The following is a 22,764-nucleotide window of genomic DNA, read 5'->3' as shown; positions in this document are numbered from 1 at the left end:
CAAATTGTTAAGTCAGCAACAGGAGTCACTGTGTACTTACATCCCATGTGGGATCTGTCCTTAATGTGTTGTCTAATGTGCAGTGATGCTACAACTAGTACTGAAACAGTATTTTTACACTTTGTGTTTCTGTGTGGGTACAAACTGAAGAGATCTTTACTAATTATATACTGAATCGATCTTCTGTATATAAAGATAATTGGAAATGAAAAAAAAAAACCTGGTGTTAAATGGGAAATGGCATAGAAAATTAAGTAATTTTTAAAAAAAAAATATTATGTAGGATCTCTGTCTTTAATGTGCTGTACACTGTTATTTAATGCTATAACTAGTACTCCAACAGTATTTTTTTCATTTTGTGTTGCTATATGGGGCAAACTGTTGAAATCTTTACCTAATATATACTAAACTGATCTTCTATATATAAAGAGAATTGAAAATGAATCTTGATGTGAATGGAAGGGGAGAGGGAGCGGGAAAGGGGAGGGTTGTGGGTGGGAGGGAAGTTTTGGGAGGGGGGAAGCCATTGTAACCCATAAGCTGTACTTTGGAAATTTGTATTCATTAAATAAAAGTTTAATAAATGAAAAAAAAAAGAACTATACCTCTAAAACATATGAAATCTGTTCTCTTTATACTAATAATATTTTTTAAAAACCTGCTTCCATTAACAGCATTCTGTAATTCTTTTCATTTATTTATTTTTTTGACAGATAGAGTTGGACTTTGAGAGGGAGAGACAGCGAGAAAGGTCCTCCTTCTGTTGGCTCACCCCCCAAATGACCACTGCGGTGGAACTATGCCAATCTGGAGCCAGGAACCAGGTGCTTCCTTCTGGTCTCCCATGCAGGTGCAGGGGCCCAAGCACTTGGGCCATCCTCTACTGCCCTCCCGGGCCACAGCAGAGAGCTGGACTGGAAGAGGAGCAACCGGGACTAGAACCCGGCGCCCACATGGGATGCCAGCACTGCAAGCGGAGGATTAACCAAGTGAGCCATGCGCCAGCCCCATCATTCTGTAATTTTCATTTACAGATCTAGTATTTCTTTTGTTGGATTTATACATAAGTGTTTTGCTTTTTTAAGCAACTGTAAATGATACTGTGTTTTAAATTTTGGTTTCCTATTGTTCATTTTTTTACAATTTTATTTAAGTTTTATAAATTTCATGTATTTTATATATACAGATTTAGGAACATAGTGCTACTTAGCATCCTACCCTCCCTCCCACCTACGTGTCTACCCTTCTACCTCCTCCCTCTCCCATTCCCATTCTTAATTTTTACAAAGATCCACTTTCAGTTTATTTAATGATCATAAAGTTAACCCTACACTAAGTAAAAGAGTTAAACAAATAATATGAAAAAAATAAAAACAACAACAACACTGTTCCTTAACAGAAGAAACAAGTGCTGTAAACAATCATTAATACATGGCTATATGTGCTTGGAGGAGACATCCTACAAACACAAACTAATTCGTTTCTAGAATGTTTTGTTGCATTTTGTTAACACTATGTTATTTTATTTTTGTTTATAGATAGCTTGGGGTTTCCTATATAGCCAAGCATATTATCTATGAACAGAAAATTTGTTTCTTCATTTATTATAATATGTGTATCTCATTTTCTTGTCTCGCTGCATTGCTGAAGTCTTTCAGTGCTATGCTGAATAGGAAAGTTGTCTTTCACAATGAAGTATGACATTTGCTGTAGACGTCTATAAATACTTTTATTAAGCTAAGGAAGCTTTCTTTCTAGTCTCAATTCACTAAGTTTTTAGCAAGTATGGGGACTGAATTTTCACAAATGCTTTTCTGCATCAACTGATAAAATCGGACGGTTTTTCTTTGGAATGTTATGATGGCTGCACTGATTGGTTTTCAAATATTGACTCAATCTTGAATATCAGAATGTATCCCAATTTACTATTGTGTATTATTCTTTTATATATTGGTCAAATTCAATGTTCTAATGTTTTGTTGAGAAATTCTGTAAATATTCATAAAAGATACCTCTCTCCAGGCCAGTGCTGTGGCTCACTTGGTTAACCCTCAGTCTGCGGCACCAGCATCCCATATGGGCGCTGGGTTCTAGTCCCAGTTGCTCCTCTTCCAGTCCAGCTCTCTGCTGTGGCCCAGGAAGGCAGTGGAGGATGGCTCAAGTGCTTGGGCTCCTGCACCCACATGGGAGACCAGGAGGAAGCACCTGGTTCCTGGCTTCAAATCAGTGCAGCGCCGGCCGTGGTGGCCATTTGGGGAGTGAACCAACAGAGGGAAGACCTTTCTCTCTGTCTCTCTCTCTCTCACTGTCTATAACTCTACCTGTCAAATAAATTTTAAAAAAAAAAAGATACCTCTCTCTTGTTTCATTTTTGTTGTACTGATTATCTAGTTTTGGTATCAGAATAGTGAATTCATAAGATGAACTGGCAAGTGTCTCTCTTGAATTTTCTGGAAAATTGAATAAAGTTGGTGCTATTTCTTTCTTAGAACTTTGATAGAATTCACCTGTGAATCTGGGCATCTGGGCCTAGACTTTTTTTTTTTTTTTAAGATTTTATTTATTTGAGAGGTAGAGTTACAGACAGAGGGAGAGACAGAGAGAAAGGTCTTCCTTCCATTGGTTCACTTCCCAAAAGGCTGCAACAGCAGGAGCTGCGCCAATCCAAAGCCAGGAGCTTCTTCCTGGTCTCCCACACAGCTGCAGGGGCCCAAGCACTTGGGCCACCTTATACTGCTTTCCCATGCAGCAGAGAGCTGGATTGGAAGACGAGCAGCCAAGACTAAAACCAGCGCCCATATGGGATGCTGGCACTGCAGGCGGAAGATTAACCTACTGTGCCAAGGTGCTGGCCCCTAGACATTTCTTTTTGGAAGGATTTTAATTATAAATTCACATACTTTGAGAGTTGCGTGATATTCAGATTTCTTTGTGATGACTGTTTTGGCAACTTGAGTTTTTCAGTAATTTGATTTGTTCTTTTAATTGTCATTTATGCATGGAAAGTACATTACAGTGTTGCTTTTTAGTGTCTGTGACATTCTATATTGATATCTCTTTAATTCTGATATATTAGTAACTCTAATTTTTCCTTATTTTTGGTCAGTCTTTCTTGATGCTTATTAATTTATCGGTCCTTCTCAGTGGAAAAAAAAAATGAAATTGTCTTTTTGCCACAAAATAGATGCAACTGAAAACCATTATACTTAGAGAAATAAGCCAATCCCAAAAAGACAGATATCACTTGTTTCCTCTGATCTGTGGTAACTAATGGAATACCTAAAAGCTAATGTCTAAGAGTGAAATGACATTTTGAGATTCGATGATTGTTTACACCCCTATCTCTACTGCTGAGGAACAGTGTTTTTTCTTCATAAAATCTGTTGAACTCTTAGTGTAGGATTAACGTTATGAGTATAAAGTAAACTGAAAATAGATCTTTGTAAATATCAACAGTGGGAATAGGAGAGAAAGGAGGAAGAGAGTGGGAGTATGGGCAGGAGGAAGGTTGAGGTGGGCAGTATTACTATGTTCCTGAATCTGTATATATGAAATACATGAAATTTGTATTCTTTATTTTTTATAAAAAAGTCATATTTTGTTTTGATTTTTCTCTGTTTTTCCATTCCTATTTTCATCAATTTATGATCTTAATTTTTTGTCTTTCATTCTGCTTACTTTGGGTTGACTGTAGTGTTTTATGCTTTTTCAAAGCTCCTTAAGGTAGATTAGAAGTAGAAATTATTCACTTTGGACCTTGTGTATTTTTTTCTATCACAAAAATTTCATGCTATAAATTCTATTCACAGGACTGTTTTGGTGGCATCCCACAGATTTTCATGTTGTATTTTCATTTACATTCAGTTCAACATATTTATTTCTCTTGAGACTTCCTTTTTGACTTACAGATGATTTAGTAGAGTAGGGTCATTTAATGTCTAAGTATTTGGGAATTTTCATACTTTTTGTTTTTCATTTATTTTTTATATGGTCAGAAGGTTCTTTTTGTACAACTTCAATTATTAAAAACTTTGTTAAGATTTCTTCTGTGACTCAACATATTAACTACCTTAGTAAACTTTAAAATGTCTGAAAAGAATTTAGATTCTGACTTTATGTGATTGAAATACTATAAAAATTTCAATTAGTTCCTGTGGTTGGTAGCACTGTTCAGTTCTTGATGACTTTTGTCTAGTAGTCAAATTCTGTCTAGATGTCAAGTTTTTCTTATATGTTTTTCTAACTTTAACCTCTAGTCTCTCTGTCTCATCTTTTATAAAATGAATTTCATAGAAAGAACACAAACTCTGGTCTTTGTACCCATCTACTCTGCTAATCTCTAACCTTGTAATTATTCAATTGTTGGGATTTAAGTCTGACATATTAGCATATACTTTGTTTATTCCTCTACTTTATCTTTGATACTCTTATTTTTCTATATGTTATCTGAAATTTTTAGTATTATTTTAGGATTAATTTATGATACTTTCTATTATTTTATATATTTTATTATTTATTTTATATATTTTATTCTTTTGATATCACAATATGCATATAGCATATTACAATCTGCTATTATCAGTATTTGAAATCTTGCAGTATTAAATGTAGACACCCTAAAAAATTTATGTTCCTTTCTGTCCTTACTTTATGACACTTCTTCCTTAAATATTAACTCTACATATATATAGAATGACATGGGTATTAAAAAATTTGCTTTGTAACATCAAACACAATTTTTAAAACTGAGGAAGAGAAAAGTTTATCTACTCTTTTCATTGCTTTCTTCACTTCTAATATTTCAGGTGTCCTATTATTACCACATTCTTTCTTGCTGATGGATTTTGCATAAAGCATTCTTTTAGAATCAATCTTCTTGTGATAAATTTTCATAGCTTTCATTTTACCTGGTAAGTGCTAGTTTCTCTTTCATCCTAGAAGCATTTTTTGCTGGGTACATAACTCTAGAGTTCTATCTGGGTTTTTTTTTTCCCCTCAGTTGAAAACTGTGATGGGATTTTGTCTTGCAGTTTCTGATGAAAACCCTATTCTCAATACAACTGCTGTTTCTTCACAGGTAATGTGTCAATGCATTCTAGTTGCTTTCAAGATTTCTTTGGCTTTCATTTTCAGAAATTTGACTTTGATGTGTCTGGGTATGGATTTCTTTTGGTATATTCTGCTTGGAGTTCATTCAGCATCTTAAATCTGTAGGATTTGTATCTTTTGTCAAATTGAGTTTTCAACCATTATTTCTTCAAATACTCCTTTTTAAGATTTATTTATTTATTTGAAAGGCAGCTACAGAGAGGCAGTCAAATACTTTTGAGCTGCACAGTCTACTCTCTCTGTCTAGTACTCTGGAATACAATACTAGATATTATGTTACGGCATATGTATTTCCCCTGAGACTTAATATCTGAAGCTAGTTTCACCTTTTCAATTTGTCTTCTCAACATTATTCATATTAGTTATTTCTACTGATCTATCTTCAAATTGACTAACTCATTATTCTGTTGTTTCTATTCTGTCAAGCCTATATAATATTTTCTTACATTTTTCATTATTGCATTTTTCAGTCCTAAAATTTTTTACCTGAGTTTTTATATTTTTTATTCCTTTGCTGTAGTATTCTGCTTTCACTGGTTTCAAGAGTTTTTTGTAGTTTCTGACAAAGCATTTTTAGAAAAGCTGCTGAAAATCACTGTTGATCATTTCAATACCTGTGTCATCTCAGTGCTGGTTAACCATCAGTGGTCTTTTCTAACTGGAGATGAAATATTCTTGATATTTTGTACAACTACTAATTTGGTGCAGTGTCCTGAACATTTTAATTATTTTACTATGACACTCTGATTTTGATTTAAACAATCTATTTTAGCAGGTGGTCAACTGTTTAGATTCAGAATGCAATCCCAGGCTCACTTTTATGAGCTGTGGTTCAAATTTTAATTTAGTTTTTAAGGTCTCTGCAGTTTTTTCTAGTTTTCCTCATTTGTGTGTTACCTAGATGACAGAATTCCACTACACTGTCTCAGCATGGGCTTGGGTGGGCAGGAGCATTACTTCATTTTAGCAGGATAAGTAAAGATAGGGTGATGTCCTACAGGGTCCACTAGAAAGGGATTCTGCCAAATAAATGCAAGAGGTGAGAAAGGGTTGGATGACAAGGGTTCTGCCCACAGCTCAGCTGGGGAGAGCACAGGTCATTAGTACAACAAGCAGAATTCAATTATTTCAGCCATATGTTCTTCCACAGAAGGTTACCTCCTCCTTTTTCAGAGCAAGAGTTAAAGCCAAAGTCCGACTCACAACCTCTTCCAGGGAAAATTTCCTCCTTCTGACTTGCTGGTGGGTGGAAGTGAGTCCTGCTTACAAGATCCATGGGGAAAGAGTACCACCTCATTACTATAGTGTGGGAGGGTAGAACTAGAGTTCAGCCCCTAGGCTCTACTGGAGAGAGGCATCTCCTTTTTACAGCAGGTGCTGAGAAAGGGTAAATGTTTAAAACAGATTTCTGGACACAGATTCCACTGCTGAAATGACCATTGGAATAGGAGCGAATACAGATTTTATTATAGTGTTCCCCCAGAGAACAGAAAAGGCAAGGTTAAAAGGTTTCTGTCCTAAATCATCCTTTGGCTAGAACGAAGAGGTTTTCCCTAAAGCAGTCTGGTGTTGTTTGCTATTTCCACCTACTGACATTCCAAGTTACAGACTTCTCTAGAGGCTAAGCAGGATTTATGAAAGGCAAGAGAAAAAATCAAGTCAAAACAAAACCACTGAACTCACTCAGTCCTTGTGCCCCATGGTCCCTAGAGAGTTTATCCTCTTTGCTCCAAATTCCACAATTTTTCTATTAGATTACTTCAGTAATCTGTCCAAGACTTTTTATTGTGATTAGTGGAAGGAGTAAAATAGAAGGTGTATACTCCATCTAATCCCAAACTCCATTACTTATTTTTAGTGTAAATATTATAAACATTTTTTGTCCTATGATCCTCTATTCTCTAAGTTTCTGGAGGATTTAATTTACTTTTTCATTATTTTGTATTCATTATATTTTCTATTAATTACTGACCCAAAAAAGTATAATATATAATATATCCTTTAAGTTCAGAAGCTGTGATAAATTTTAATATAATTTCTTGGCCTTAAACCACTACTAGGCTCAAAAAAGATAAAATCTAAATAATCTTTAAGTTCATTCATTCATTCAGTAAACACCTGCTTTATGAAAGTATACAGGGACATAATAACTAGTAAGAGTCAAGACCTCTAGTATTAGGGAAGCTACATTGTAGTGACTTGAGTACAGTAGAAGAAATACAAGCATAGGAATAATTGCTCTCTTCAGGCTGTAAAAACTCAGTGTACTATGTTTCAGTTAGTATTAGGAACATACATTTGAAAACTGCAAGCATTCAGAATTTTACAACTGTAGAACTGTTAGAGGTTAAGGTTTGTTTTTGGTTGTTTTTTTTTTTTCCATTTAATAGAATGGACATTTAGTAATCCAGTAAACTAGGAATAATTTACTTACCACATACAGTTGTTTCCACAGACTGGCCCATTCTTGTAGAGTTGCTGTGACTTCAGTCACAATAGAATCTTCAAGCGGAACCACAGTTTCATACTGCCTAGAAACAGAGCCACGACAGACATCAACATTATCTTTGAGAAAAATCTCAGATTACTTATCTGCCACACTTTTCAATATAACTCAAATTATAAATGCAGAAAATATAAAGAGAAATACATCTAAATGATCAAAGATATTTTATTGTACTGATATTCAGCAATAATATAATTAAGCTGAATTAATATAAAAATCATTTAGAAATTATATGAATTCCAGTCTTTTAGAAATGATGCCAAGACATACTATTTTTAAAGGACAATTTTTAAGCATAAACTTTTTTCTTCAATGAAAAACAGTAACACTACTGAAGTCCTGCTGAGATTAAAATTTTCTAAATCATTTTTATCTTTTACCTTTAAAAAAGATTTATTTATTTATTTACTTGAAAGACAGAGTTATAGAATTAAAGGGAAAGGCAAAGAAAGAGAGAGAAAGAGAGGGAGAACGAGTGAGCATGCGAGCTATCTTCCATCTGCTGGTTCATTCCCCAAATGGTCACAACAGCCAAGGTAGGGCCAGGCTGAATGAAGCCAGGAGCCAAGAACTTCATCCAGGTTCTGCCAAATGAGTGTGGGGCCCAAACACTTGGGCCATCTTCTGCTGCCTTCCAAGTTGAATTAGCAAGGAGTTGGACTGGAAGTCGAACAGCTGGGAAACAAACAGGAGCCCACATGGGATGCTAATGCTGCAGGTTGCAGCTTAACCCACTGCACCAGGGCTGCGTCCCCATCCTTTCCCATTTTCCTGTAAAGGGAGAGACCCACACAATGATTTTTAAAAGTTTTATAAGCACTTCCTTACATTGGTATTGCATTTTCTTAGAAACCATTGTCAGCAGAGAATTTTACATATGGTAGAGGGATTCTGAACAGTAAGGTGCTTAGATTTCTCTCAATCTGTCAAACTCTCAAGCAGCACGTACTCTGACATCAATCTTTATACCGAGTGCCAAGGATTCATCAGTGAACAAAAAGGCACAGGGCACCTATCTTCAATGAACTCTTGGTCTGACATGAAACCAGAGAGACAATCACAACAAAGTGACAAATCTAAGAAGGAAATGAATAAGTACAATAAGAGATTTTAGCTGTGGGACACACTTTAAATTAGAGGATCTGTGAACTCATCTCTGATAACAAGGCAAGACCCAAAACACTCAAACACTCATGACATGAAAACTGTGGGGGTGGAAAACTCCAAGATGGTTGGGGAAAAGATGTGCTGATTCTGACCAAGGGAAGACAGCAGAGAAAAAGAGGTGGAGGAAGTGTATTCCAAGAGGAAAATTTGAAAGAAGTTCGCGTGGCAGTTCTACAGAAGAAAGAGGAATGCCATGGAGCAGTGTGGAAAGTGTGAGCAGTGAGCAGTGAGCAGGGACACCATTTAGGAGTCCTGCAGCTATAGGCTGGAGGAGGTGCCAGGTTCTGAAAGTGAGGTGAGAGCAGACTGTGGCAGCTGACACCACTGGTATTATTACCTGAGGGATGGCCTTTGGACCTCACTGTTCGGTCTGGAGCACCAGTTGGGGGCAGGATACTCCCTAATGCAGCAAAGGAAAAGCACTTTTTTTCTCTTTGTCCTCCTACAAGGGTAAATGGCAATCAGAGGGGAAAAGGCACCATCTTAAAACAAGAAGAGGTTGTGGCGGCTCTCACTCTTGTGACCAGGGAATATTAACAAAGGCAGAAATCTGTGTTTTCCACTGCCTTTGAGTCTGGCTGGGAGGATTAACAGGGGGCTGGGCACCCACTTAGGATTGTGAGATGCCTCAATACTCACAGTCCCTGGGCACAAACTGCCAAGGTGGAGAACCCACAGGCAGCTGACTCTAGAAATGATTCTGCTCTGTCCAAATACAGAGCAGGTTCACAGGGCGGAGAGGGGATCCTCTGCACCCTGTGACTGTGGGAGCCTTACATGCTATGACTTCATGATAGGATGTGCGATGCAGCTGGGTCTATGGGCAATCACTGGGTTTGGTGTCAGAGGCTCAGTGCTCCCTGACAGCTTGTGGTAAGTCACTGAGTAAGGGTCCTGACATTACAATGAGGATTGAAAAGATCCTTTGTGTGGTTCATGTGTCAGTGTGAGTGAGGGCTGTGCCTACAGAAGGCTAACCCAAGGCATTAATCACCGAGGAAGTGAAGAGCAGAGATTGCGGTTACGTAAACAGATATGATCATACCCTCTCCTTCACTGCCCCTCTACCCCCACTGACAAAGGAGATCTACCATGTACAACTTGTATGTCACCATAGATTCTTGCCCCATCCTTGAGCACTGACCAGAGTTCCTTAGCACTATCCAGCACACAACTCCAGATGTTCACAGGAGCAGACACTCCACTGAGTAACAGAGGCACAATTCAAAGACAAAGCCCATCAATGGAGAAATTGCGTTTCTATAAATGGCTGAAAACACAGAAATACAAGAACCAAGAATAAGGAAGACAATATGACTCCCACAAAGGAACATAATAACACCTCAATATTGTAATGTAAAGTGAAGAGATTCATGAAACATCTGAAAAGGAATTCAAAAGAATGATCATAGCATTACTCAGAAGCAATGAGAAGCAAATTCATGAGTTAAAGAAATCCATACGTGACATGGAAAAAACACTTGCTCACAAGATTGATATTTTGAAGAGAAATCAAACCGAAATACTAGAAATGAAGACTTCAACAGGTCAAATACAAATAAAGTAGAAAGACTTAACAACAAACTTAGGTAAAAGAAAGAACATCCAAGCTAGAAGACAAATCTTTGGAAATATCTCAGTAACACCAAAAAAAAAAAATACTGTAGAAAAATTTAAAACAGTGTTGGAGATTTATGGTATACTATCAAGCAACCCAACATATGGGTCTTAGCAGGTTCTGAGATGTGGAATGAAAGAATAGATTAGAAGTGAAATAATAATAGAAAATTTCGAGAGCAGCAAGATGGCAGAATAGGAAGGGAGCACACTGATAGTCCAGGAAGAGACAGTTTAATAAAAGTGGAGATACTGCAGATTCAAAGAAGAGTAAGGGAAGAAACAGCAGAGGAAACTCTTCCAGAACTAGTGATTCAAGGTGGACCTGCGTGGAGGGCGTGGGAGCCCAAGTTCGGGACACCAGTGGCAAAATCAATGCACGAGCGCTGGTATGCGAGGTGAGCCGAACCTCAATAGCCCGAGACACCGGCGGGAAAGCAGAAAGAGGAGACTAGAGGGAATGAGGCTTAAAACCCCGTGGGGAAAAGTTCACCAGGCTAACTAGAAGAGAGAGGGAAAAAAAAAAAGTGACCAATACGGACATGAGTTTCTCTCCGCTCACCTCTCAAAGGCGAGCAAGACAAAGAGCAGGTGCCATTTTGGATATACATCATAAGCAGGGTGACCTAAGGTCTGCACTCGCCCTCAGCCAAGCAGAAAAACCTGACTCTGGGGACGGAGGTGGGGGGGTGGGGGGGGTGGGGTTGGTGATGAACTGAGACTGTGGAAAAAAAAAAAAGAGATGGTGGGGGAAAGAACTCACAGAATTCATGTGAGTACTCTCCAGAGATGCTACAATTCGGTAACCTTGGCAACCCAGTGGGAGACTGCAGGAGAATTTGAGCCCACACTGAGGGCAGCAGAGATTCCCTGTGTGGTCCTTGGGGAAGAACTTCCGATCTCTGGCTCCTGTGGGTATATCATTTGCCTGCTAACTACCTTCAATTCCACTCAGCTGTGCGGAATTACTTCCTTTCAGAAAGAAAGAAAGAGAGAAAGAAAGACAGAAAGAGAGAAAGAAAGAGAGAGAAAAAGAGAGTGAGAAAGAGAGAAAGAGAGAAAGAGAGAAAGAAGGAAAGAAGGAAAGAAGGAAGGAAGGAAGGAAGGAAGGAAGGAAGGAAGGGAGGGAGGGAGGGAGGGAGGAAGGAAGGAAGGAAGGAAAGAAAGAAAGAAAGAAAGAAAGAGAGAGAGAGAGAGAGAGATTTACCACGCCTAACCTGGGAGTGTCACCTTTGGCATAGCGTCAACCATGATGAACCAAAGAGAGCACTCAGGCCACACCCATCTCAAGACTCTAAGGCTCCATCAAAAGCAGACAGTCCATTTAATACAGTCATAGGATAACAAGAAAAAAACACCACAGCGAGGGAAGAAGAATCCAAAGAATATCTCCACAATGCCAAGCAACAAATGCAGAAACCGAGGAAACAAGAAAAAGGAAGACATTATGACACCCGCAAATGAACAAGACACCCCAAGCCAAGATTATGAAGATGATGAGATTGAAGAAATGCAAGATACGGATTTCAAAAAATTTATGATAAGAACAATTAGAAGTTTCAAAACAAATGCTTGAGCAACAGAAATCCTTACTGGACAGGATAGAAAATCTCCGAGAAAGTGAAATCTTAAGGAGGAATCAAAATGAAATGCAGAAACTAGTGGAACAGGAAAGTGTGATACTGAAGAGAAATCAAAATGAAATGAAGAACTTGGGCCGGCGCCGCAGCTCAATAGGCTAATCCTCTGCCTTGCAGCACCAGCACACAGGATTCTAGTCCCAGTCGGGAAACCAGATTCTGTCCTGGTTGCCCCTCTTCCAGGCCAGCTCTCTGCTATGGCCCGGGAATGCAGTGGAGGATGGCCCAAGTGCTTGGGCCCTGCAACCCATGGGAGACCAGGACAAGCACCTGGCTCCTGGCTTTGGATCAGCGTGGTGCACCGGCCGCAGCGCGCCGGATGCGGCAGCCATTGGAGGGTGAACCAACGGCAAAGGAAGACCTTTCTCTCTGTCTCTCTCTCTCTGTCCACTCTGCCTGTCAAAAAAAAAATGAAATGAAGAACTCAATGGATCAAATGACAAACACATTAGAGAGCCTTAAAAACAGAATGAGTGAAACAGAAGAGAGAATATCGGACTTAGAAGACAGAGAACAGGAAAAGAAACAGGCAAACCAAAGAAAAGAACAGGAAATTAGAAATCTAAAAAATATTGTCGGGAATCTACAGGATACTATTTAAAAACCCAACATTCAGGTTCTAGGAGTTCCTGAAGGCATGGAGAGGGAGAAAGGATTAGAAGGCCTTTTTAGTGAGATACTTGTAGAGAACTTCCCGGGTTTAGAGAAGGACAGAGACATCCTAGTACAGGAAGCTCATAGAACCCCTAATAAACATGACCAAAAGAGATCCTCACCACGACACGTTGTAATCAAACTCACCACTGTGAAACACAAAGAAAAGATTTTAAAATGTGCAAGAGAGAAACGTCAGATTACTTTCAGAGGATCTCCAATTAGACTCACAGCTGACTTTTCTCAGAAACCCTACAAGCTAGGAGAGAATGGCGAGATATTGCCCAGGTACTAAGACAGAAAAACTGCCAGCCCAGAATATTATATCCTGCAAAGTTCTCATTTGTGAATGAAGGTGAAACAAAGACCTTTCACAGCGAACAGAAATTGAAAGAATTTGTCGCCACTCGTCCAGCCCTGCAAAAGATGCTTAAAGATGTGTTACACACAGAAACACGGTCACCAATATGAAAGAAGGTAAAGGAAGGAAACCTCACAGCAAAAGATCACAGGAGTCTCAAACCATATATTAGAAAAAATCTTTGGCAAATGACAGGGCAAAGTTACTCCTTCTCAATAGTCACATTGAATGTTAATGGCCTGAACTGTCCAGTTAAAAGACACCGACTGGCTGATTGGGTTAAGGAACAAAACCCATCTTTTTGCTGCTTACAAGAAACTCATCTTTCCAACAATGATGCATACAGACTGAAAGTGAAAGGCTGGAAAAATATATACCATGCCAAGAGAAATGAAAAAAGAGTGGGCGTAGCCATCTTAATATCAGACAACATAAACTTTACCACAAAAACTGTTAGGAGAGACAAAGAGGGGCACTATATAATGATTAAGGGATCCATTCAACAGGAAGATATAACGATTATCAATGTATATGCACCTAATTACAGGGCACCGGTTTATTTAAAAGATTTGTTAAGGGACTTAAAGGGAGACTTAGACTCCAATACAATACTACTGGGGGATTTCAATACTCCACTCTCAGAGATAGACAGATCAACAGGACAGAAGACCAACAAGGAGACAGTACATTTAAACGACACTATAGCCAAAATGGATCTAACAGATATCTACAGAACATTTCAACGTACATCTAAAGACTTTACATTCTTCTCAGCAGTACATGGAACCTTCTCTAGCATGACCACATACTAGGCCATAAAGCAAGTCTCAGCAAATTCAAAAGAATTAGAATCATACGATGCAGCTTCTCAGACCATCGAGGTATGAAGTTGGAAATTAGCAACTCAGGAAACCCTAGAGCATCTACAAACACATGGAGATTGAACAACGTGCTCTTGAATGAACAATGGGTCATAGAAGAAATCAAAAAGAGAAAAGTGAAAGAGAAAAGGGAACTAACCCACTGTTGGTGGGAATGCAAACTGGTAAAGCCACTATTGAAGTCAGTCTGGAGATTCCTCAGAAACCTGAATATAACCCTACTATACAACCCAACCATCCCACTCCTTAGAATTTACCCAAAGGAAATTAAATTGGCAAACAAACAAAGTGGTCTGCACATTAATGTTTACTGCAGCTCAACTCACAATAGCTAAAACCTGGAACCAACCCAAATGCCCATCAATAGTAGACTGGAAAAGAAATTATGGGACATGTACTCTATAGAATACTATACAGCAGTAAAGAACAATGAAATCCGGTCATTTGCAACAACATGGAGGAATCTGGAAAACATTATGCTGAGTGAATTAAGCCAGTCACAAAGAGACAAATATCATATGTTCTCCCTGATCAGTGACAACTAACTGAGCACCAAAGGGGCAACCTGTTGAAGTGAAATGGACACTATGAGAAACAGTGACTTGCTCAGCCCTTGTCCCAACTGTTGATGTACAATTTAATACTTTATCCCTTTTAGTATTTTTTTTGTTCTAGTACTATTGGTTGAACTCTGTAATTAACACACAATTATTCTTAGGTGTTAAAATTTAACTGAAAAGAGATCCCTGTTAAATATAAGAGTGGGAATAAGGGAGGGAAGAGATGTACAATTTGGGACATGCTCAATCAGACTTGCCCCAAATGGTGGAGTTAGAAACGTGCCAGTGGATTCCAATACAATCCATCAAGATGGCATGTACCAATGCCATCTCACTAGTCCAAGTGATCAATTTCAGTTCACAATTGATGGCTCTGATAGGTCTAAGAGTCAAAGGGATCACACAAACAAGACTAGTGTCTGCTAATACTAACTGATAAAAAGGGAGAGAACGATCCAACATGGGAACTGGGAGACACAGCAGACTCATAGAATGGCAGATGTCCTAAATAGCACTCTGGCCTCAGAATCAGCCCTTAAGGCATTCAGATATGGCTGAAGAGCCCATGAGAGTATTTTAGGTATGGAAAGCCAAGACACTCTGGGAGAAAAAAAAAAAAACCCTAAATGAAAGATCTCTGTGAGTGAGATCCCAGTGGAAAGAACGGGGCCATCAAAGAAGGAAGTACCTTTCTCTGAAGGGAGGAGAGAACTTCCACTGTCGGAATAAGATCGAAGTCGGCGAACTCTAAAGGCTTCCATAGCCCTGGCAACTCATGACTAGAGCCTAGGGAGATTACTGACGCCATAAACAAGAGTGTTAAATTGTTAAATCAACTTCAAGACTAACTGTGTACTGACGTCCCATGTGGGATCTGTCCTAAATGGGCTATCCAATGTGAAGTAATGCTATAACTAGTACTGAAATGGTATTTTTACACTTTGTGTTTCTGTGTGGGTACAAACTGAAGAAATCTTTACTTAATATATACTGAATCGACCTTCTGTATATAAAGATAATTAAAAATGAATCTTGATGTGAATGGAATCGGAGAGGGAGTGGGAGATGGGAAGGGTGCAAGTGGGAGGGAAGTTATGGGGGGGAAAGCCAATATAATCCATAAACTATACTTTGGAAATTTATATTTACTAAATAAAAAAAATTTTTTGAAAAGTCCATATTCCCAAAAGCAATTTATAGATTCAATGCAATACGAATCAAAATACCAAACACATTCTTCTCAGATCTAAAAAAATGATGCTGAAATTGATATGGAGGTACAGGAGACCTCGAATAGCTAAAACAATTTTGTACAACAAAAACAAAGCCAGAGGCATCACAATACCAGAGTTCAGGACATACTACAGGGCAGTTGTGATCAAAACAGGATGGTACTGGTACAGAAACAGATGGATAGACCAATGGAACAGAATAGAAACACCAGAAATCAATCCAAACATCTATATCCAACTTTTATTTGATCAAGGATCTAAAATCAATTCTTGAAGTAAGGACAGTCTATTTAATAAATGGTGCTGGGAAAACTGGATTTCCATGTGCAGAAGCATGAAGCAAGACCCCAAGCTTACATCTTACACAAAAATCCACTCAACATGGATTAAAGACCTAAATCTACAACCCGACACCATCAAATTATTAGAGAACATTGGAGAAACCCTGCAAGATATTGGCATTGGCAAAGACTTTTTTTTTATCTTTTATTTAATGAATATAAATTTCCAAAGTACAGCTTATGGGTTACAATGGCTTCCCCACCCCCATAACTTCCCTCCCACTCGCAACCCTCCCCTTTCCCGCTCTCTCTCCCCTTCCATTCACATCCAGATTCATTTTCAATTCTCTTTATATACAGAAAATCAGTTGAGTATATATAAAGTAAAGATTTCAACAGTTTGCCCTCACATAGCAACACAAAGTGAAAAAAATACTGTTGGAGTACTAGTTATAGCATTAAATCACAGTGTACTGCACATTAAGGACAGAGATCCTACATGATTTTTTTTTAAAAAAATGATTAATTTTCTATGTAATTTCCAATTTAACACCAAGTTTTGTTTTTCCATTTTTAATTATCTTTATATACAAGAGATCGCTTCAGTATATACTAAGTAAAGATTTCATCAGTTTGCACCCACACATAAACACAAAGTGTAAAAATACTGTTTCAGTACTAGCTATAGCCTTACTTCACATTGGACAAACCATTATGGACAGATCCCACATGGGATGCAAGTACACAGTAACTCTTGATGTTGATTTAACAATTAAACACTCTTGTTTATGGCGTCAGTAATCTCCCTAGGCTCTAGTCATGAGTTATCAGCAAAGACTTCTAAAAGCCTGTAAAAAGGGCTGGAGTTGTAGTGTAGTAGGTTAATCTACCACTTGCAAGCCAGCATCCTATATGTGTCAGATTCATGTTCCTGCTGCTCCAATTCTGATCCAGCTCCCTGCTAATGTGCCTGGGAAACCAGTGGAAGCTTGGGCCCCTGTCACCTATGTGGGAGACCTGGATAAATTTCCTGGGTCCTAACTTGGCCTGGCCCAGCACTGACCATTTCGGCCATTTGGGGAGTGAACTAGTAGGTGGAAGATCAATTTCTCTCCCATTCTCTCTCTCTCTGTAACTTTTTCAAACAAAATAATTTTTTTTAAAAAAAGGTTGCAGAAATAGGAGCATGACTCAATATAATCTTTATAATATGTATACCAATTTTGAGGGAGTAATACAATATCTTCCAGGATTAAAGATTTTATATATGATAATAGTGAGGCAACTAGAGCCCATATCCAACCTGTTAGTCAAAAAAAAAAAATCTTTCACTAGAAATAGTACAGAGAAATGTATTTCAAAGAATTAACATGCAGTATCACTTCTTTCTACAAGAAGATAGCTGACAAAGTGAGAGGGACCCCAGAACTAGGAAGCAAAGAGAAACAAAACCAACTCCATTTTAGTTCAAATCTCCATCTCACAGTCCTCTGCCTTCATGTACCAGTTGAGTAAAACAAGATCTTGTACTCAACTCTGAGAGATCCAGGTGCCCCAGTTGCAGCTGGCATAACCATAAATTGTTAAACCAAGAAAAAAATGTTTTTTTTCTGATTTTCTGTATATAAAGAGAATTGAAAATGAATCTTGATGTGAATGGAAGGGGAGAGCGAGCGGGAAAGGGGAGGGTTGCGGGTGGGAGGGAAGTTATGGGGGGGGAGCCATTGTAATCCATAAGCTGTACTTTGGAAATTTATATTCATTAAATAAAAGATTAAAAAAAAAAAGAAAAGCTCCTTGGAAGAAAAAAAAAAGAAAAAATGTTTTTTCAATGTATAGATTGCTTGCCCAGCAACAATGGGGACCAATCCACTTCAGGCCCATTCACCTGTAGAAACTAGCCCATTTAGTTCTTATAAATACCCCCACACTGCGAGTTACAGCAGCTTGGTGTCTTTACACAGCCCCTCCCACTGTGGGTATTACTGTCTTCTTAATATAGCTTTGCTCCTTTTTTCACCATTGCATCCAGTCCTACCATTCTTCTTCAACTCTCAGAGATACATACCTGGATCTAACCCACAAAATTTCTGCACCACTGATTCAAAGATGTCTCTGGGCATTAATACTAATCATCAATGTGTATGTTATTTTACTATGTTTTCTGGCTTTACTTTTTATTTTGTGTGACTTACCCATTAGATTAAACAAAATTATCTAGGAATAATGCCACAGCACGGTCAATATCCATCAACTTTAGAAGATGATTAAAATAAAAGCTTTTGGTTTGTTAAGATCAAAATGTGACACAGCTGACATCAGCAAGATGGCAGAATAAGCTGATCCCACTGTCTTCTATACTTATAAACACTGATTTTGACAAGTACCCATGGGTAGCAAGTACTTTGTGGAATCTAGGAGGACATGAGAGAAGTTCCAGCACATTACTGGAGCAAAAGATCCAAGAAAAGACAGACTGAAAAGATTAAGAAGAAAATGTTGCTTTTCCTGCACCAGTCTTCCATCAAGGCAGGACAGCTCAGTGCTAAAAGAAATTCGATTGCCCATAATTTCTCCCACAGTAGAAAGGGAAGGTACAGTGAATGAATACCCACTCCCACCAGTTGTGTGGGACACTTGATCAAGAGGTGCACTTCTCTATCACCACACCAAGAATACTGAATGTTTTGGGGAAGGTTAGGAACAACGTAAAGCAGGTACAGCCCCTGCTAATGACTCTACAGACTCTATCAGGAAACCTACCAACAGGTTGTTTGGAACACATAACCTGTGACTCCCCTTCATAACTAGTCCACAGGCATCCCACCCCAGGCAAGCTCTCCAAGCATTACTCCATAGACTGAATGCAAGTGTTGCACAGCCAGCCAGCATTACTCTCGAATTTGAAAGAAGAAAATAAACTCAAGAACTTCAAGATAATGGCCTAGGGATAACAAATAGGAATTTCTCAGGACCCTGCCTGGCTTTGTGAGATCAAGAAAGGGCACATATGTTAAGAATGTCTCTGTCACTGAACAAGGGGTGTGGGTGGGTATATCCACAGGAAAGTCTGAAAGGGCCTTAAATACTTAGCCAGGCTATTTGGTGGAGGAATTTCTCTCCTGTAACCACCCAGTTAAGGTGACTGCACCTTCAAATACAAAGATAGTAATGCAAAACTTCAAAGAACACAAAAAGTTAATGAAACATGAAAACATCAAAGGAATATAAAATATTCCAATAATCAAACTAAATTAAATAAAGAATTGAATTACTTGACAAAAATTCAAATTAATTTTTAAGGAAAATAGATGAGTTACAAGAGAAAACAAGTAAGGCAGCTCAATGTAATCAGAAACACAATACATAAACAAAATGAGAAGCTCAGTAGAAAGAGAGAAATCACAAAACAGAAACAAAAACACTCTGAAGTTCAGGAAGATATAACTGAAATGAAAAGCATCAACATCAACAGATTTGATTAAGTAGAAGAAAAAATATGTGAACTAGAAGATAGGTCATTTGAAAAGATCCAGACAGAGAAGAAAAAAGATGAAGAAAGAGTTATGGAACACTATCAAAGAGAAGTGACATTCACATTATTCGGGGACAGAGGGTTTGGAAAGGCAGCAGAGAGAGAAGGAGACAGAAATTTATTAAAAGGAACAATGGCTGAAAACTCCCCTAAATATGGACATCCAAGTTTATGAAGCTCACAGACACTAATTAGATTCAATCCAAAAGAGACTTCAACCTTAGACATACAATAATCAAGCTGTCACAAAGAAAAAAAAATACTTTAGAAAGGAAAAAGAGGAATGTTCATGACATAAAGAGAATCCCAACAAGTATATCAAAATTCTAAGTAAAAAAATCTACCTGGCCAAAAGAGAGAATAATGACATATTCAAATTATTAAAATTTAAAAATTACCAACTAAGAATATTTTTACCCAGCAAAGTTGTCCTTCAGAAAGAAAAATGAGATAAAGACTTTCCCAAACAAACAAATGCTAGGGAAATTCATTATTTCCAAACCTACCTTAAAATAAATGCTAAAAGGGGATCCTATAGGTAAAAATGAACAGATGCTAATTAGTAAAATTAAAAAATATAAACTCTATCCCACCAAAACAAAAGCCCAGAATTAAGGCTTCATGGTCAAATCAATTACTTAAAGAAGAAATAATGCCAATCCTTCTCAAATTCTTCTAAAAAATCAAAACATTTCCCAAATCATTTTACAAAACCAAAGCCAGACACCAGGGCCAGAAAAGATGTACAAGCCAGTTTCTCTAATGAACACAGATCCAAAAGTCCTAAGCAAAATAGCAGAAAACTAAACTTAACAGCACATTAAAAGGATCATATACCGTATCACATAATCACATGGGATATATACCTGGAATGTGGGGATTCAACATAGGTAAAATCAGTACAAGTGATACAGCATACTAACAGAATAAAGGATAAAAATCACATAATCATTCTCTACATGTAGAAAAAGCATGTGACAAAATTCAGCATTGTTTCTTGATTTAAAAAAAATTCAACAAATTTGGTATAACAGAAATGTACCCCAATAGAATGAAAGTCATATATAATGAGCCCACAGGTAACATTATACTCAATAGTGAAAAGTTGAAAGCTTTTCCTCTACAGTCAGAAACAAGACAAGGATGTCCAAAAAACTGCCTGTTAGCCAATGACATCATCTTATGAATAGAAAACACTTAAGACTTTAGCAAAAACGAAAAAGGCCTCATTACAGGAAACAAAAGCAAAAGGCAAAAATCAGTAATATTTTTATGAACTAACAAAGAAAAATTAGAACGAAATAAAAAATATCATTTATAATAGCATCAATAAGATATATAGGAATAAATTCAACCGAAAAGGTGAAAAACTGGTATGCTGAAAACAATTTAAAAAGATGAAATTAAAAACATAAATACATGGGAAGATACTGCATATTCAAGGATCACAAGTAATATTTTAAAATGGCAATACTACTCAATGAATCTCTATCAAAATTCACATGTCATTTTTCACAAAAACAAAATAATCCTAAAGTTCATATGGAATCACAAAAGATCTCAAACAGCCAAAACAATCTTAAAAAAGAAGAAGAACAAAGTTGAAGGCATCATACTTTCTGACTTCAAACTATATTACAAACCACAGTAATCAAAACAGCATGGTACTGCCATAAAAAAGCTATACAGACCACTGGCACAGAACAGAAACCTCATGAATATACCTGTGCATAAATGTTCAATTGATATGTGCAAAAGATGCCAAGAACAGGTAATGGGGAAAGGATAGTCTTTTCAATAAACAAGGTTGGAAAAAATAGATAACCATGTGCAAGAAAATGAAATGGGATCCTAGGGCTGGTGCTGTGAAATAGCAGGATAAGCATCTGCCTGTGGTGCCAGCAACTCATATAGGCACCAATTCAAGTAACAGCTGCTCCACCTCTGATCCAGCTCCCTGTTGATGGCCTGGGAAAGCATGTAGAGGATAGCCAAAGTGCTTGGACCCCTGAACCCGCGTGGGAGTCCCAGAAGAAGCTCCTGTTTCCTGGTTTCTCATCTGCCTTCCTCCAGTCATTGTGGCCACTTGGAAGTGAACCAGCAGACAGAAGACCTCTTTCTTTGTCTCTCCCTCTCTCTGTTTGTAACTCTGTCTCTCAAGTAAATAAATAAGTATTCAGAAATCAAATTAAAATGTATTAAAGACTTTAAAGGTAAGACTTCAAACTCTAATAATCCTATAAGAAAACATAATGGGAAAGCTTCATAATATTAAATGCCATGATTTTCTGGATATGATATCAATAGCACAAGCATAGGCAACAAAGCAAAAACAAATAATCAGGACTATGTCAAACAAGGAGCTTTCTTTTTCTTCTTTTTCTTCTTCTTTTTTTTTTTTTTTTTTTTTTTGACAGGCAGAGTGGATAGTGAGAGAGAGAGAGAGAGAAAGGTCTTCCTTTATGCCATTGGTTCACCCTCCAATGGCCGCTGCGGCCAGCGCATCGCACTGATCCGAAGCTTGGAGCCAGGTGCTTCTCCTGGTCTCCCATGCGGGTGCAGGGCCCAAGGACTTGGGCCATCCTCCACTGCCTTCCCGGGCCATAGCAGAGAGCTGGCCTGGAAGAGGGGCAACCAGGACAGAATCTGGTGCTCCAACCGGGACTAAAACCCGGTGTGCCGGCGCCGCAAGGTGGAGGATTAGCCTGTTGAGCCACGGCGCCGGCCAAACAAGGAGCTTTCTAAAAACAAACACAAAAAGCAACATGACTCAATTAGTATCAATGTGCACGTGCACAACCCTGCAGCAATTCTATAAATATTCTTATAGCTTTAGAGTACCTAATCAGTATGTATGTCAACATATAAGAGGGCAGAATCAAACACTGTTTGAGGATATACAAGGCAATGCCCTGGTGTATCGGGGGTACAGCCTCTGGATGTGAATCCACTGAGCCCGTACCAGCATGAATAAAACTGCTTCCAGCTGAAAACCTCAGTGTCCTACCTCTCTGTGCATGAATCTCATTACAATTCACAATGCATGCATACCAAAACAATTCACTGTATATACTATGTACAGATAATTTTTATTTGCCAGTTATAATTCAATAAAACTAAAGAAAAATGTCATACACTGCAACTTGAAGAAGAATATTAAAAGAGGGGAAAAAAGTAGATGTGATATCTTTTTCATTCTTAAGATTTATTTATTTATTTGG

At 38.0% G+C, this 22,764-nt stretch overlaps 1 protein-coding gene across 1 annotated transcript in view; it reads right to left on the bottom strand.

The window, feature by feature from the left end:
- Positions 1-22,764, bottom strand: part of DOCK3 (dedicator of cytokinesis 3) — a 455,873-nt gene that overhangs the window by 335,352 nt on the left and 97,757 nt on the right. The window contains exon 5 of the mRNA XM_062199955.1: positions 7,544-7,640. Coding sequence (XP_062055939.1) covers positions 7,544-7,640 — 97 coding nt within the window. The remainder of the gene's footprint in view (positions 1-7,543; positions 7,641-22,764) is intronic.

The sequence above is a fragment of the Lepus europaeus genome, chromosome 9, assembly GCF_033115175.1.
Source record: "Lepus europaeus isolate LE1 chromosome 9, mLepTim1.pri, whole genome shotgun sequence".
NCBI lineage: Eukaryota > Metazoa > Chordata > Mammalia > Lagomorpha > Leporidae > Lepus > Lepus europaeus.
Note: the sequence above shows the minus strand (reverse complement) of the source record. Positions and strands in the feature narration are given on the sequence as shown.